Raw genomic sequence first — 16,524 nt, forward strand, 5'->3', positions numbered from 1 at the left:
GAAAGCCAAGATGGAAGCTTTCAGAAAGTGCGGAAAGCGGGGTGTGTTGAAGGATGAGTGTATATTTGTTCAAAGCGCGCAGCAAAGTAGACGGCTTGGCTAATCAAGGATTTAAAATTCATTGTTCCAACGGCAAATTTAAAGGTGTTGCTTCTAATGGTTCGTCGAGATGGAAGTGAGGAATTTTGGCCATGTAAATTTAACGTACAACCAACATCCACGTATTGTAGAGATTCTGTATATAAGAACATATAAATGAGATGCAAAACGTTTGAAGATAACGGATGAGCCATGAATGGTCCACAATTGAATAGAGATGTAATAGAGAGGTTTGTGTCGTAGAAAATGGAACTTTAAATATTGGTATCTTTGCATCATATATGTACACGACAGCGACAACGATGGCTACAACGCCAGTTGCCATATTATGAAATCCTAACAGTCTATCTGACTGCATAAAGCCTATAGTCTCGTGCCTAAGTTGATATGAACGGCTTTGACTTGTGAATAGGCTAAAATGAGTGAAAAAAATCAGTAAAAAATCGAAATCAAATCAGAACGATGTTAAAAGGGATCCAAATTGATCGCAAATGAGGGGTGCCTACCGTTGAGCGCTTCTTCCCCTAATTCTCTGCCAATACCACTCTTTCTTTGACGTTAACAAGCTATTACACGCGTTTTCACAATGATAGGAAGGTTGACCTACCTGTTTTACACCCCCAAACGGAATCCTATAGTCAGAATCCTGACTACTGTTGATCCAAACCATACCCGCCTCGATTCGCCTGGCAAGCTTATGTGCTCTGTCTAGATTAGTTGTAAAGATTGCCGAGCCAAGACCATATGTCGTGTCATTAGCCATCTCCACTGCTTCTTCTTCTGTCTTGAAGCTAGCAATGGCACAGAATGGTCCGAAAACTTCCTCTCTATAAATCCTCATGCTTGGCTTGACATCTGTGAAGACAGTGGGGGTAATGAAAAATCCCTTGCCTGAAGGATGAGCGTTTGTGAATGCTTCACCTCCGGAGAGTAGTGTGGCGCCTTCATCTTTACCTATCTGGACGTAACCGAGTACACGGTCGTACTGAGCTTTAGTGACTTGTGGACCTTGGAATGTGTTTTCGGCGAATGGATCACCAACGACTGAAACCTCTTTGACTTGCTTCCTGAAGGCGTCAATGAACTTGTCGTAGATAGAATCCTGCACGAGGATTCTAGACGTGGCGGTGCAAATTTGACCTTGGTTCGACATAATACCTAGGATGGATTAGCAAATAGGAGATTTGAAGGATTGTGCTACAGGAGAAAAGGACATGACACGGCATGTGGCTTTCGGAATAAAAACGTACCAAAATGCGCCCATTTGACAGCCTGGTCAAGATCTGCATCATCGAATATCATCAAGGGAGATTTTCCTCCCGTCTCCAAAGTGATATTTTTCATGGTGCCAGCAGCCATCTTCATAATTTCTTTTCCTGTGCTAGTGCTACCGGTAAAAGCCACTTTATCAATATCTTGATGTGTTGCAATTGCAGCTCCCGCTTCTCTGCCATACCCGTTCAAAATATTTACTACACCTGGTGGGAAGCCTGCTTCCTTGATCAAATTTGCAAGAACAAGAATACTCAATGGAGTTTGTTCCGCAGCCTTCATCACAACAGCATTACCACATGCCAAAGCGGGACCTAATTTCCATGCAGCCATACCCAATGGATAGTTCCATGGAATAATTTGGCCACATACTCCTATTGGTTCCTTGATTGTATATGCAAATTTTGCGACACCAGTATCAATCACTTGCCCATGTATTTTATCGGCATATCCACCATAATATTTGAAAACTGCTTCCACCTCGTTAACATCCGCAACGGCGTCATTATAGATCTTTCCATTGTCCCAAGTTTCGATAGTTGCAAGTAGTTCTGTATGTTCGGCAATGATAGTGGATAGCTTAATCATGAGGGAACCGCGATCAGTAGGGGACATGTCGCGCCATTCAGGGTTACGCATGGCTGCTCGAGCTGCTTTGACTGCGGTATCGACATCTTCTGCTGATGCAGCATATACGGATGTAATTTCTGACTCATCTCTGATCATGAAGTTAGCAGAGTCGTAATATGCCGAGCTGGAGTTTGACATACGAGGGATTGATAGATGTAATCTTTTGACCTGTGCTACTTTTCACCCATTCATTGTTAATGAATAGACCAGTTGGCTGAACATATTTCTTGCCATTGGGGGCAGTAAGCTCAACAGTAAGATCAGACATCTTGGCAAATTTACTGCTAAATGGTCTGTGATAAGGTCGTGACGGAAGGATAAAGGGCTTGGAAGAGAACTGAGTCTTCACTCGAGGAGCTAAATTAGATGAATGCGAGGAGAATCTTCGAAATGCTGTATTACGCAGATATAGTTGCAGAGGAGGGATAACTTTAAACATCTGAAGGGGGAAGATCAATGACTGGAAGATATACAAAGCTCTTTTATGTGAAGTAGGTTACTATAGATGGTGGAAGTGCGGGGCTTTTTGCTTCTGATTATTGTTGATTCGCAGGTTTGTCAAGGTTACAGCTTGGTGTGTGGTGCTTGGTGGGATGAAAAGATAAGGCCAATGATAATCAAATTCTAGTGGAGTTCTTCGGCTGGCCCTTCCTATAATGCATAAGCTTTACGAAGCTGTAGCTCCCACGCACCATTACCGACGATTGTCTCCCTCATCTCAATAGTAATCGCAATTCTTATCTATTCTAGACATCTCAATTCAATTTCAGTCCTTTATCAGATATTGAGATGATGATAAATTGTGATAAGTAAGAGATTCGTTACTAGAATGTTCCGGTGCCCTGGGGGAGAGCTGTTTAGAAGTGAGACCTAGACATCTCGCCTTCTCCTATTTATGTAAACTGCGCCTCCCACCAACTTAATGCAATCACACAGCATGGAACAGGTCGAAGATGAGGGTTAATCATGTTATTAATTTCAACTACCTCTATGCACTGAATTATATGTAGAACGTAGTGGTTCAAGGGTCAAATAAAGGCTTCCCTAACTCCCCCTGATGTGCTAAACTTGAGGTTATACACAATATCGTTGTACAATCTGATGTTTTGGTATATGGCAAGTCAACCTTTCCCGCCCCGGATAAGCAATATTATTCGCAAGTACAACCTTCTTCCGTCTATAGCCCCTTTCTTACATATCTCGGACCCCAATTTTGCCTCCATCCTCGCTTCAGCGTGATATTAAGTGTATATATATTGATATGCTTCATAATCCCACCAAAAGTTTTCCCTACTTGTCTCCAGGGATACCCGCACCCTACTGCCCAAACAAACAAAATAACACTTCCGAAATTAACACCGCTCCTACCAGTTCCCAACTGAAAATGGTAGCACAAAATAAATGATGCTTTGACCAATTCCTATTAGTTGTCCACATTCCCGTCAGAAAAGAAATGTCTCGCATTTACAAAAGAAACGAACGAAGGTAAGGAACATAATTAGCCGCCAGGGGGTATAATTAACATAAAGAGATGCAGATATCAAAACAAGAAGGTTCGGTCGCCCGAGGGTATGCAATTCTTTTGCAGAAATCTTGCGATTGGTGTGTATAGTAGAGTGTCGTTTGAAATAGCGTAAATATACAGGTGACAATCAGGTAAGTATTGTGGATAGAAGTGTTCGATTTGTATAATTGAGATTGTTTTATTAAATTCGGAAAGTGGATTCGTAAAATTTGGTAGACTTTTTAGCAAAGGTTTGAAGTGCTGTTGTTTCCATCGAGTGTATTATAGTAAAATTAAGTTTAAATTTATCGTCGTCCGCCGTTTTCCTGTTTGGGCCAGGCTCGATCGTATGGCCCTCGCGAATAAGAATCAAATGAAGGAGGGCCAGCAGATAGTGATGGAGTCGATGCTCCTGTGGCTGTACCAGTTGAAAGATTATCGATGCGTAGAGGGGGTAGACTAGGCAACCCTTGTCCATGAGCAGGTTGAAATCCACTTTGAACGGGTGGTAGAGTTGACGCTGGAGAATGCGAGTATGGTACGCTGATGAATTCTCCTTGGGCGTCAGTCCTCCGACGTCTTGGTGGCCTTTCGCCGTTATCAGGACCTTGAAAGCTCATGGATTGCGCGCTTGGTGGAGGAGGGCCAGGATAAGACATTGGCCTCATGGAACGAGGACTAGGTGGCCCGTGAAGTGCCATATCTCTAGTCCCAGGATTTCGAAGTAACATATCCCTGAATCGATCCCGTTCGCCCCGGTAAAAATCTCTCTCTCCTTCTGCTTCTCTAACTCTTCGTTCAAGGTCTCTAGTTTGCGATTGGAGTTTTTCGATGTTGGATGAAGCCTCCTTCTCCTTTTCCTTTCTACGTTGTCTGAATCGCGCCGATGCTCCTGCGTTGCGCGCACGCTTCTCGTCAGCTAAACGCGACGCTTGGTGCGTGTCCACGGGTACATGATAAGCCACGCCGTGAGCCGTGGTTATTGTCAGGACACCGTAGGGCTCGGAGGCAGAAGCCTGCCTCGAGCTTGGAGTGTAGTGGAGTGAGGAACCAATCTGAGAAGCATTGTACGGACCTTCTGATGCCGCAGGCGGTGCTTGTAATTGTAATCCACTCCCTTGTTGCACTGAAGAACCAAAACTGGAACCTGGAAAATAAGACCCACTTGTCTGAGGATTTTGCCCACTTTGATGATAAGGATAACCGGACGCGGGGGATGTCTGGCTCGGCGTTTGTGAAGATGCTGAGATACTAGGACTAGCGCTATGTTGGACACGTCCTGGAACTTGCATCTGAGAATTTTCTGCTCGTCGTTCTATTGGCGTTGTGCCTGTAGAGGGAAACCCATAATGTTGGGCCTGAGATTGCCCGGATGGCGTAGCTAATGGAGGATTTTCTGATACTGGAGTTTGCCCTTGTTCTGGCCTTCTCGGTGGCAAAAAGGGTGACTCTTGTGCATTGATAGTCCCGTGAGCCGGCGCTCTGCCTATACTGGCAGGCCGAGGTGATCTGGGTGTTAGCATTCTGCGGCCTGGGCCCCTTGGAAAATTTGGGTTAAAACTGTCTAAGGAAGGCGAAGTGCTGATAGGAGGACGATTGGGGTAAGGATGAGTAGTTGCCACCGAAGGGCTTGGAGCAAAATGTGAAGTCGGTCCGGCTGTTGTAGAGAGTGGCGAATCTGTAGTGCCACCACTCAATCGGCGACTGGAATTTGATGCGCTTTCAGGTTCTGTCGGGTTCAAAATTGAATGTACACCAAGATCGCGCGATGGTCCAGAAAACTTCCAGTCCTCTCCGGTTGATACAGGTTGAGGAGTCCGTGAAGAAGGGGAAGGTAGTGTATGATGAGGTTGTGGTAATCCTCGGTTGCCCTGATCTAATTGCCTGTCTGCTTGCCGCCCTCCATGTCGAGGATCATCTCGCATCTGCACAGGTGGGAGAGTAATCTTTTGACTTTCTGGTGGTGAGCGAGATGCAGGACGAGACGCAGAAGGCCTCTGCGACATCGAGTCCTGATCCCCTAACCCTTCTTGGTCTCGAGGACCGGGACATTGACGTTTTCCCTCTCCCTCCCAACTCTGCTGATAGCTGTGAAGCTTAGAAACAAAATCCGAAAGTCGTTGTTCGAGTAGTTCAGAAGATTGAGTTCCGGGAAAACGATTTAGCAATGAAGACGCTTCCGCGTTATCGACAAAAGCTACGAAAGAACTTTCGCGCAATGGGCGACTTAGAGGACCTTGAACAGCCAGATCGAATGTCTATGGCGCTGGCTTGCCAATGAGGCTTTCCAGCGAGCGGTGAGGGGTCAGCGCTTTCTTCTGTTATTCTCAGCTTCGTCACTCGAAGGGTTTAGATTCAGTCATCAAATAAAAAAGCAATAATTTTGCGCATGAATGATTATTTGAGATGTATTTGTATTGATTCCTGTGAGGTGAAGTGGTTCGACAAGGATTCTTTTGGGAGCATAAGATGTGACCGCGAATATGTAAATATGGAAGGCGGGCCTTGCCTCGAACCAACGAAGGAATGAATGACTTGTAATACTGTGAGGCAAACTCACTGAGCATTAGAGATGAACAGAGTGGATGCCATAACCAGTAGTGTGGAACAAAACGAAGGCATAACGAAATAAACATACAGATAGGTGGAGATTTTGAAGGTTGGCGCACCACTCACAGTTTTTAACGAGCAAAAAAGCTTTAAAAGTGCTTGGTGAGCACCAATGGTATTCAGAATCTAGTTCTGTCGAAATTCTATAGGCTGATGCGGCAGTGTGGTCGTAAAGGAATACCAAAAAATGTAGAAATCGGTGATGAATGACTATAGATGGAAGAATGTGGTGGATGACGCTTTTAGCTCTGCACAGCTTTCTGCATGAGGAGGAAGACCCCAAGCTTTGTGGTTCTTCGAACCGTCCCAGTCCCACGCTCATTGCTCACAGACACTGACCCTACCCTTCACCGCACCAGCACCCACAAGAGTTCATAGAATTGTTTCCAGGGTCGTAGTGAGGCGGGTCATTTTTTTTCTCGATGCATTAGCTAGGGTTGCTTGTTGGCTGCAGGCATTGTAGCATTATCAAGGTACCAGGGCTTAAACGTATCCTATTGAGATGATTCTTAACAAGCCTAGAGGTTCACAATGTCCCAGGAAACTATTTTCTGGAGCCATACCGTGCTTGGTTCCAGCATTCGGAAAGCGGGAGGCCACGCGCAGAAGATCCTTGTGCATCACGTTATATTATATGGACAGACTACATTAACATCCTCCTTTGAGCAAAGGGCGCTTGTTAGAAAAGCTTTAGCTGCTGTACCTTACCTAGATAGATAGATGTTCTTCACACATCAATTTGTGACATAAAGATACAGATACTTGGGCGCATAGAACGATAATGCATCTGACGCTACACACATCTTGGTAGATGCATAATCTCCCCGCTATTCGAGCACCATACTTTACGACCCATTCATACGAATTGTTGTTTGACGTACTGAAATCGTTATGCCGGAGTAAGTCAGTCTTCCTTTCGGTGAAGGTAATCGAACCATGAAGGATCTTACTAGAACAAGATAAGCACTTCTTTCTTCAACAATCAGTGCGCTGAAGGAATGGAAAGTAGTAAATTGGGGGTGGGAGGTGACGCTATCCTGCATTAGCACGGTCAAAAGATGGTGCTGAAGCCACGGTCTGTGAAATGGAAGCTCCCTGTAAGCTGTAGTTGATCGAGTTCCTTGCTAGTCAAATTAGTTACTTTCCTACTTATACTGGTATAGGCTAAAGCTGATGGAAAGAAGTCGTTGCCATGTTACGCCCTGTAGAAATAAGAAACTTTGATTGATGGATATCATATCGCTTTACATTAGTACATCCGCAGTCTGCAGGGCAAAATCAGTGTGGTTGGTAACTTTTCAACGTGGTGACCAAGTGACCACAGCCTAAGTCTATGTGGAAACGATACACATGCATAGGAAATCCTGCAAGTGAAAATGTAAAGAAAAAGAAAGTAGACGAAAACGGCCATTGCTCGCTCCCAATTCTCCTATCTGATCGATTTCTACACTTTTGGATATTCTATAGGGAGAAAGCTTTGATATTATCATGTAAGACAGGTGTCTATTGGCGGATTGATTTCCATATTGTTTTCCCTTTTTTCATCGCTACACGCCACCGAGTAGAAGGACCCGAGAATTCTGACAGCAGGGAAGGAACTGCATAGCATAGCGAACATGGCTAATAATATCAGAGAGAATTGTGAAGCTTCAGAAATAGTTTGTTTCTCTTGGGCCTTGAGATCTCCCACATGAACCACCACATCACATTGGGAGTTCAGACAATCAAAACTTCATAGGATCTATTGAGTTGAAAACAATATTATGGCAATTATGGAAATTTTCCAAGTGAAACTTCTTTCTATAATAATTCAATTTCCTACCCTGTCTTCCAAGCAGGAATGATTTTCCTGAACCCCTCTTGTTGATTTTTAAGATAACTGATAGTTGTGTGGAATAGTTGGATGGTCCGAATCAATCGTATATAGTACTTATGTATCATACTTCGGAAAGTTCTATGATCGCCCATTAGTTGTAACCACCTCGTACGCCAGGTACAGCATGCACATAATGATGTCAAATCGGAAATATTGCAACAGTTTAAATATTTTACCACTCTCTCTGCTTTTTCTAGAAGAGAAATTTATTGAACTAGAACCTTGGAATGGCGGACCTCGGTGATCTTTGATCTTGCTGCAATCTTAACCCATGTCGACACATTAAATCCGGTGGTCGTACGCTGGCTTGGCCACACTATGTTTAGTTTGGACCAGAGCACCGGTGAGCGGCAGCAAGATGAGCTGCATAAGTTCCAGTCTGCTACGCACTGATGTATGTATATTTGGGGGATCCTTGAGGGCGCCATCGCATGGAAGTGCCATTAGATTCGACAACCGTTCCCAACAATTCGATATAAGGTATTTTTACCCAAAACATTCGTCAATATCAATCGCCTGTCCCGATCATATCACGTAATGCGGACAAGAAAATAAATCACGGAACGAGACAGCGCATATATGATATATTTCTTTGCACCAGAAAGGTTGGTCCCTTTCATCCGGCTCTACAGAAAAAGGAAAGTCATGCGCCACGCGCCGTGCCGCTGACGATACTACCTCGAAAAGATGGTCCGCATAACAATTACACAGCGCGCATAGCTGCCCAAAAAGCATATGTACCTAATCCACAGAGATCACATCTATTGTCATATGATGCCCGTAGATCCAAACTCAAACTCGATGGCACAATAGTACAATTAGCAAGTGGTCGTGCCGGCCTCATCTCATTATGCTTGTGTTAAATGCTTACCGGGGCAGGAAAAGTCTTTAACCTCAAAATTGTCGATGAAATCCAAACGGATGTGATGAGACTTGTGTATGATAAGCTAGCCTCTTCAGCAACAAGGCCGACCGTTCTGTCTCATAGCTTCGGTGATTATGGGTACGCCATCTTCGTCCTTCGGCGTCTTCCACGATTGGTTATGTCTCTCCGCCTCTTTGTGCGGACCTTGAGCTCGTTACCAAGCTTTCACGAAAGTCCAAAATTACCAAAAACATAACCCAAGCTCGGGAGATACTCTTCTCATCGATCTCCTAGTTGGCGGGAGTGCCCAAGGTTTTGCGAGATTTGTACTCATCGACAAGATTGATCTTTGCTGGATACCTCACCGATAGACTTGAACGTGGAAGAACTTTTCTGAAACTTGAGAGTCGTTGAGAAATTGATAAAGCCAAACTTGGGAAGGTCGCATATCCACTATTAATCTAGGTTCGAACTATTGGAACCTCATCTTAGCGTTATTACCTATACCATAGGCTTTATTTTAGATCCCCGTACCTAGAATCAGTCCACCGAGAACAATAATAAGAACATCTTAACCTTGATAATCTCGATAATCTTTGAACGGGTCACCAATTCTTTACCTCAGCAGACAAATAGACGAGGATTAATGAAGGGGTACAATCCATATGGCACAAAAATTCCATTGATTCTCGGTAGATCCCCGAACCCTATAGGTAGACCTACATTGTCTAGGGATCTGAATCAAATGATTCTGTTTGCTCAGTCTCCAATTTTGATTGATGTTGTCAATCCCAGTGAGTTGTGTGTGAATAAGCTTGGCGCTGTCTGATACTTCATTATCGGTTTTCCAGAACTTCCGACGATCCACGTGTAGAAATCATTTCACTTTTCCCTACCGTATCTATCAAGCTTGCAAGGTCATCGGGTTTTCCATTTTCAAAAACTAATACGGCTCAACAATCCCCATCTTGCTTACTAGGAAAGTAGGTCGACAGAACCGAAAAAACGTCGTGCCATTAATCAATTCGGCCCTTGACCCCGATGCATCTTGATAAGTGAGGGAGACAGTATTGGACAACGGTTTATGCGAGCAAGCGATGCGAGCTCATTCACATCACAATTATGCAGACCATATGATACGACTGTGATTGAACTAAGCAACACGCAACCACGCAACCATCAGACCCAATGGGAAAATCTAGGGAAGCAATTGTGAATATACAAGGTGAGCTGTCGACACTATGAATCAGGGCAATCATGCACCGATTTCTGCCAACCCAATTGATTGATGAAAAGAGATAAGTCATATACTGTGAGTCCAATGCCGTATATGGATGCGAATCTTGAGGCGAGCTAGAATGATTGGCCCTTCAATACTTGGGTCCCTTGAAGATGCACGTTGTAAATTCCCGCACGTGCAGATACCGCATATGTACTCCCTAACGGACACGCAGCGGGAGACAGTCGCAGCAAATGACAGTCATGTGCTTTTTGGAGCCCATGTCATGAATTTAATGCCCGGGGCAATGTCAAGCGCGATCACTTCGATTTCTTCTAAACATCCCAGCCACCACGTTCGATTCGGTAATACGAAACTCCAAAAATGAAGAGGCTGGGACTTGGTTGATTTGTTAATAGTGATCTGAGCTTCCGAAGGTATCAGGCCGCTTTACGGTTGCTTATTACATCTCAACGGGGACTATTGACATACTATCCAGAGGAGGATGCAAATCCCAACCCTTATCAATCTCTTCGCGTGGCAATAACTTTTGGAATGTAGATTGATTCTTGATTCCATGAGTTATGAGCGGTCAATTCACCAAATATTAGTATTAGAAGAACGGTGATATTCATCTTTTTTTTTACCATGCCTGTTATGACAATGCCTAAGTTGATGTGTACGCGACCTCCTTTTGGGAGTGACACAACATTAACAACTTGATTCCAGAATGAAGGAAGAACACAACCCAAGCAAAATAGTATCTGCTTGCTTATATTAAGCTTATCCGTGCGTCGCCATCTGCATCTCGTCTGGAAACAATATAGTCACGTGAAAGGTGTCCCGGCATTTGCCATCGGAGGAGATTCGTCAATTGCCTCAGCAACAGTGTGATTCTCCACACTATTTTGAGCCTGCGAAAAAAAAAAACGCATGGCGAACAGCGGTCTGCCTGCTTGTCTTTCCTGCTGTTTGGTCCTAACGGGTCCTATCCGAATCTGCAAGTCGTATGTAAGTCTTATGGGGCTCGGGATTGACTCTCTTCTTGCGCAATGTGACGAGATAGCGCCAAGTCGACGATAATTATGCGTGCGTTCACTTGCAGCTTTATCCCCATACCGAATCATATCCACGTTTGCCACGCAATTATCCCAATCGGGATTACGGTATAGATCCGCGACTGTCGGTGAAAGGCGAAGAGACAAAAAAGGGTTCTAGCCCCAGCGGTGAAGATTCTTCGCTGGCGCCAATAGCAACAGCATCATAAATGGCCAGCATTATTACCTGTGCTTGACGCGTCGTCAAAATCACTACCAGTCTATGTTCATCCTAAACTCGAATAAGCATTGCAACATGATGTACAGAAGTAGAAGCAGAAGAGTGGCAATTGAGTTTTTCCACGTCTTGAAGGAGGTAATTACATGCATCTCTTTGCTGGCAAGCTTAGACACGCGTCACTAGATCAATAGTTCTGCATTTGCTCTACCAGGACTTGGAGAGCTCTCCTCGAAAACCCATTAAGTTTCAGTGATATTTTAGTCTTGTGGCTCACCGCAAAACATAATGCCTGATAGCCGTTGAAACAGATTGTCGGTATAACATTTCGAGATATCATTAACCTGCAATTGCCACGAAGACTTCCATCTCCGAGCACTCGAAGAACAAAATGCAGCTATAGAGCATTCTTATATCAGGCGTCTACGAATGATTCCAAACTTCTGGTTCCAACTCCGCGGTTCCGACAAATAAACGCCATGTGAATTTATTGCACAGAATGGGGAATTTCCATCTCGGTAGATTGTGTCGGGGGATTAATTCACGATAATGTGTTTAAACTTTGATCCTCGATTAACCTCCATGGCAACGGTGGGCTATCTACACCATGCTCTCATCAATCCTACAAAGCGGGGTCATCGGTAGAGACCGAGAAATTCGGTTTTATGCACGATAATAATGGAGAAAGTGGACGATCAAGAATTGGAGGACAGCGAGAGCGACACGTCAGAGAAGCTGCACCAAAGCTCTTCTGCCAATGCGACGTGTTCGTTCTGTTTCACGGGTTACATGTAGCGGAACTACATAGATGTAAAGCACAGGGAGTATACAATACAATCCTTCCCAATCCTTCATGTGAGGACTGCGACTGGAATGTCAAATGGTCCGTCCTAGCAGACTGACTGTGGACTTTCAATGCCCAGAACAATTCAACGTTTTGAAGTGATGTCGATACCTAAGTCTTTTGATTGTTCTAATGCGTTTCAGGAGTGGAACACCACTGATTGTCTGACTGAATTCGGACAACGGAAACCTTGAATGTAAAAGACAAGAGGGATAAGCAATTAGAGTAAGCAAGAGTGAGATTCAACAGGTGAACAGTCTTTTCAAGGAAGCAGTACTCTGTACCACCTCTTGATCCCAATAGCATAATATCGTTCCCGCAATTCCAACGGAACCACAAGTCTATGTAAAATTTGCCAAAATTTACCCCTTTTGCAACGACGGCAAGAGGCCCGGAATACCGGATTTTGCCAAAAGCAGTGAGCAATTGCGGCACAACTTCTATGAAAGCGATAGTAGATAAAATTGTAGAAGTACTTAGTCCTATTTTCTCTTTCTAATAAGAGTATCGCACTGATAGAAATTCATTCCATGTCAGGAAGCAATGTCTCGAAGGCTCATAACTCGCTGAAAAGATTTTCTGATGTGACATCACTTCCTTCCCCACCAGATAATCGCCGTGCCATCTATACAGCTAGTAACAGGTGTAGTACTCAAGTACCTCAGTATCTGTAAATCAAACTTCCACATTCAAGCAGCAACTAAACTCGGATCCCAATTCTCGATATCAACTAGTAATGTCTTCCATACAAACATGGACAGTCACGGAACCATACGTCAACCCACACTGTGGGCTCGGTGAAGCTCCCTTTTATGAGCCTTCCACCAACACAATCCGCTTTGTGGACATCAAGAAGAAGCGCCTCCATACAATCGATCTCAACGTTGGTCCGTCGTCTCTTACGACCATGCAACTAGACATTCCTGTCGGCGTAACAGCTGATATTGAGGGTATAGATTGTACCGATAGGATATTGGTGGGTGGCAAGAGCGGGGTTTACGTACTGAGCAGAAGTGATGGAGAGATGAAGTTATTGAAAAGATTTTATGACAGCGAGGAAAAAGATGAGAGATTGAGGAGTAATGATGGGGCCGTAGATCCAAAAGGAAGGTTTTGGATCGGGACTATGAATGACTTTTGGGTGGGGGAGCCACAAAGTGAAGGTGGGTGATTATTTGATTCCTGACTAGATATTCACGATAAGCCTGAGTTATGGGTTCCCAACAAGCACCAAGTGGATGAGTGGAATCTCTTGGTCCCGGTGTGTAGTCTGTGACATGTGATCCACCCCCTGGTTCCCCCAATTTATGATAACTGTGGCCTCGCCCTGTGCTTTCTTGCCGCTAAACTCGACGTCTTCAGGTACAATGTTCCGCTTCGACAATGATCTCACACGCCATACTATTCGTGAAGGTCTCACGATTCCTAATGGAATTGGCTGGTCTGCAGATCAAAAAACCCTGTACTTCACCCATACAACAGAGCAAACTATTTGGGCGTACGACTACGATGCTTCGATTGGCGATGTGACCAACAAACGGGTATTTTGGAAGCACGATGGAGAAGGAGAGCCCGATGGGTTCAAGTTCGACTCGGAAGGAAATATCTGGCAATGTATATTCGGGGAAGGGCGTGTGCTGAAGATCAATCCTCAAGGAAAAGTTGTTGGCGAAATCAAGTATCCAACGAAGTGTGTGACTTGTCCCGTATTTGTGGGTACTGAATTGTGGGTTACGAGCGCAAGTGATGGGGGTGACGAGTATGCGGGAGCACTATTCAAAGTCGACGTTGGGATTGGCGGTTTAAAAGACTTCAAGTTCAAGTTAGCTAAAGGAAGCGTGGAGCTGTGATACTTTGGAACCACAGTGTGATTTTGACATTAGATAAAAGATTATGGAGAACATGTAGATGGAAAGGAGACTACAGCACTTACTACTTGTCAGCCTAGAATTTCCCACCAGTTTCCGCAGTGGCTTGACTCAGGGAGAGAACAGAACTCAAACATCATTCATACAAACTACATGACTATTGAGTCCATCAGTAGCTTCTTTTGGGGCTACGCTCTGTGAGAAACATTAAGACGGTTTTTATAGCAGTTTTCGAAAGATGTAAACATATCTTCAATCCGAAACTTCCAAAGAGTGGAACGTCGTGTGTTTCTGTCAAAATAGGGAATCAGTACTCTTAGAAATTTTTCACAATTCACCGTCAATTGCAGAAGTAAAGATAATAGAATTTCGCATATTGTAGGCTTAGCGTCCTAGCGCTACCATAGGCGACAAAATCTTAAGTCAACCTCCAATATCAAATTGGCTTCTCCAAGTACCTGTCCCTTTGCACCTCTAACACACTTACACTCATTTTGTATTATTTGTTCATTGAACTAACATTATCATCCCTTGGTACTGTCAACGGGTTACTCACCGTCTTTGACATCGGATTCCCTCTGGCTTCACAATCCCTTTCAGCCTCGAGAAGTCCAGACTTCCACACAACCTCCTCCAATTTGAGTCAAATTTCAACAAAGGTATGTAGTTATTCTGTCTCCAGAACGAACTTCTGGTAATCTAGGTATAGTCTAAAATCTAAAGGCTCATTATTCTTGAACTCACCTAAATCTTTCATCCTTTTCAAATAACATTTTGTTATAACTTGTTCAAGATTTACATCTTTCAGATCCTTGGAAGCTGGAGCTTGGTCTATCTGCTCTACGGCTTCAAAATTGAAGAGAAATCTTATCAATTATCTCAAGAAACTGTGTAACTAACCATACAACTATAGTATCCATCCACCGCTTGCCAACTACAAAAATGACAGATCCCCCTCAACACAAAATGCGCTCCAAGTCCGATTCTTATTCCTACGTTATTGATAAAGCAATGGATATCGAAAGATCTATGGGATATCAAGGAGTTATCAATCAAAACATCACTCCGCATGAAACCTCCTTCGAGCGTGAAAATGCCATCAACTGGTACAATAAGCTTCTCGCCAAATGCTACTCCGAGTTCATCTGTACTCTCACCATCCTTACTTTAATTCCTCTGGTCATGATCCTTGGCTTCAATTACTACTCCAATCGAACTGAAAGCTATGTGTCTGGGCGCAAGTTTTTCTTGTACGATTTCAAGGGTGTTGCTCCATTGAACAATGGTTGGGGCTTCCAACCAGGAGAACATATCTGCGATTCAGTCCCTGATAGTGCGCAATGCTATGAGACATACGTGAAGTATAATCTTGGTGGATTTATCCTTTCGTTTGTTGTAATAATTCTGGTTCTCTCCACTGCATCTCATGTAGTCCACAGGCGTTTATGCGCAGATATTGAGGAGATGCAAGGCAGGTTGATCAGATATGAAGATCTGTTGAACAACGAGGGACAGCTGTACACTAAGGTTATATCAGAGATTCTATCAGGGAGCTCGAAGAAAGAAATTCTAGAGGAGGACAGTCAAGTTACCAATGCCAAAATGGCTTCCAAGAAGGACTCTGCTGATGCTGATCTGGAGATGGACCGCAAGAAGTAATATGATGAGAAGAGAAAACAACTTGATGATATCATTCAAATGAATCTCCCTGATACTCTGGGACTGGAATCAGACCACTAGGGCTTTACTGTTTTCTGGGGTTTCGGTGCTGGAAAGGGTGCGGTGCTCAATAATGATGAGGGCAGTTTGTTAGGTTGTCAGCCTCTGGTGTTTGTGTGTTGCATTCACAGCTATCATGATAATGCAAAGGAATGAAAGGCTCTTTTCATTTGACTACTTTGCTCTGCCATCTTTTTTAACTTAGATGAAAGCTATAATCAAACAAGATATCTAAATTTTGTGAAGTTGGCATACAACCATTTCTTAGATTTGATCTCTAGGAGAATGCTTCAAAACATGTTAACCAAATAGTACAACACCATCTTGAATAGTTCACAAGGCTGACTCGAAATAAGAATATAGTCCAGCCTGCTATTCTGCCAGTAATAATAGCTTGGAGATTCTGAGTATCCAATTATGATTTTTGCTAGGCGGTGAATTTACAACAGTTTTGAGTGGTGAATATATTTTTCAATTTCGGCGTCGCATCCGACTTCTTTCTCACAACAACAACAATTTTTTCAATCCCATAATTTCGAGTTAGAACTACTTTTCTTGTTTGATATCTGAGATTCTTTCTCATTTGTCTTCAAGGAAAACGTCTAGATTTTCTACTCACATATAATCTCATAATCCAAATCATCCACTCTTTGGCATTGCCTGTTCGATATTTGAACTCTACCAACAACCACATCTTTGTAGAAACACTTCAAAGTTCGAACTTATTTCCAACAATTTCTTTT

At 43.7% G+C, this 16,524-nt stretch overlaps 4 protein-coding genes across 4 annotated transcripts; 2 read left to right on the plus strand and 2 right to left on the minus strand.

The window, feature by feature from the left end:
• Positions 1-265: 265 nt before the first annotated feature.
• On the minus strand, positions 266-2,565 carry EAF01_004661 (uncharacterized protein). Its single transcript, XM_038912915.1, is given in 5 exon segments — positions 266-512; positions 606-645; positions 707-1,257; positions 1,350-2,125; positions 2,142-2,565. 5 exon segments carry the CDS (start codon positions 2,438-2,440, stop codon positions 463-465), a joined length of 1,716 nt encoding a protein of 571 aa, XP_038771001.1. The 5' UTR covers positions 2,441-2,565; the 3' UTR covers positions 266-462.
• A 1,245-nt stretch (positions 2,566-3,810) lies between these two features.
• EAF01_004662 (uncharacterized protein) lies at positions 3,811-5,511 on the minus strand (the record flags this gene model as incomplete). Its single annotated transcript, XM_038912916.1, has 1 exon — positions 3,811-5,511. One exon carries the CDS (start codon positions 5,509-5,511, stop codon positions 3,811-3,813), a length of 1,701 nt encoding a protein of 566 aa, XP_038771002.1.
• Positions 5,512-12,930: 7,419 nt separating this feature from the next.
• EAF01_004663 (uncharacterized protein) lies at positions 12,931-14,044 on the plus strand (the record flags this gene model as incomplete). The annotated part of the gene is made up of 2 exons (XM_038912917.1): positions 12,931-13,357; positions 13,557-14,044. The coding sequence occupies 2 exons, from the start codon at positions 12,931-12,933 to the stop codon at positions 14,042-14,044; spliced, it is 915 nt and encodes a 304-aa protein (XP_038771003.1).
• Positions 14,045-15,004: 960 nt separating this feature from the next.
• On the plus strand, positions 15,005-15,721 carry EAF01_004664 (uncharacterized protein; the record flags this gene model as incomplete). Its single annotated transcript, XM_038912918.1, has 1 exon — positions 15,005-15,721. One exon carries the CDS (start codon positions 15,005-15,007, stop codon positions 15,719-15,721), a length of 717 nt encoding a protein of 238 aa, XP_038771004.1.
• Between the last annotated feature and the right edge of the window lie 803 nt (positions 15,722-16,524).

Source organism: Botrytis porri (genome assembly GCF_014898465.1).
Source record: "Botrytis porri strain MUCL 3234 chromosome Unknown BPOR_006, whole genome shotgun sequence".
Taxonomy (NCBI): Eukaryota; Fungi; Ascomycota; class Leotiomycetes; order Helotiales; family Sclerotiniaceae; genus Botrytis; species Botrytis porri.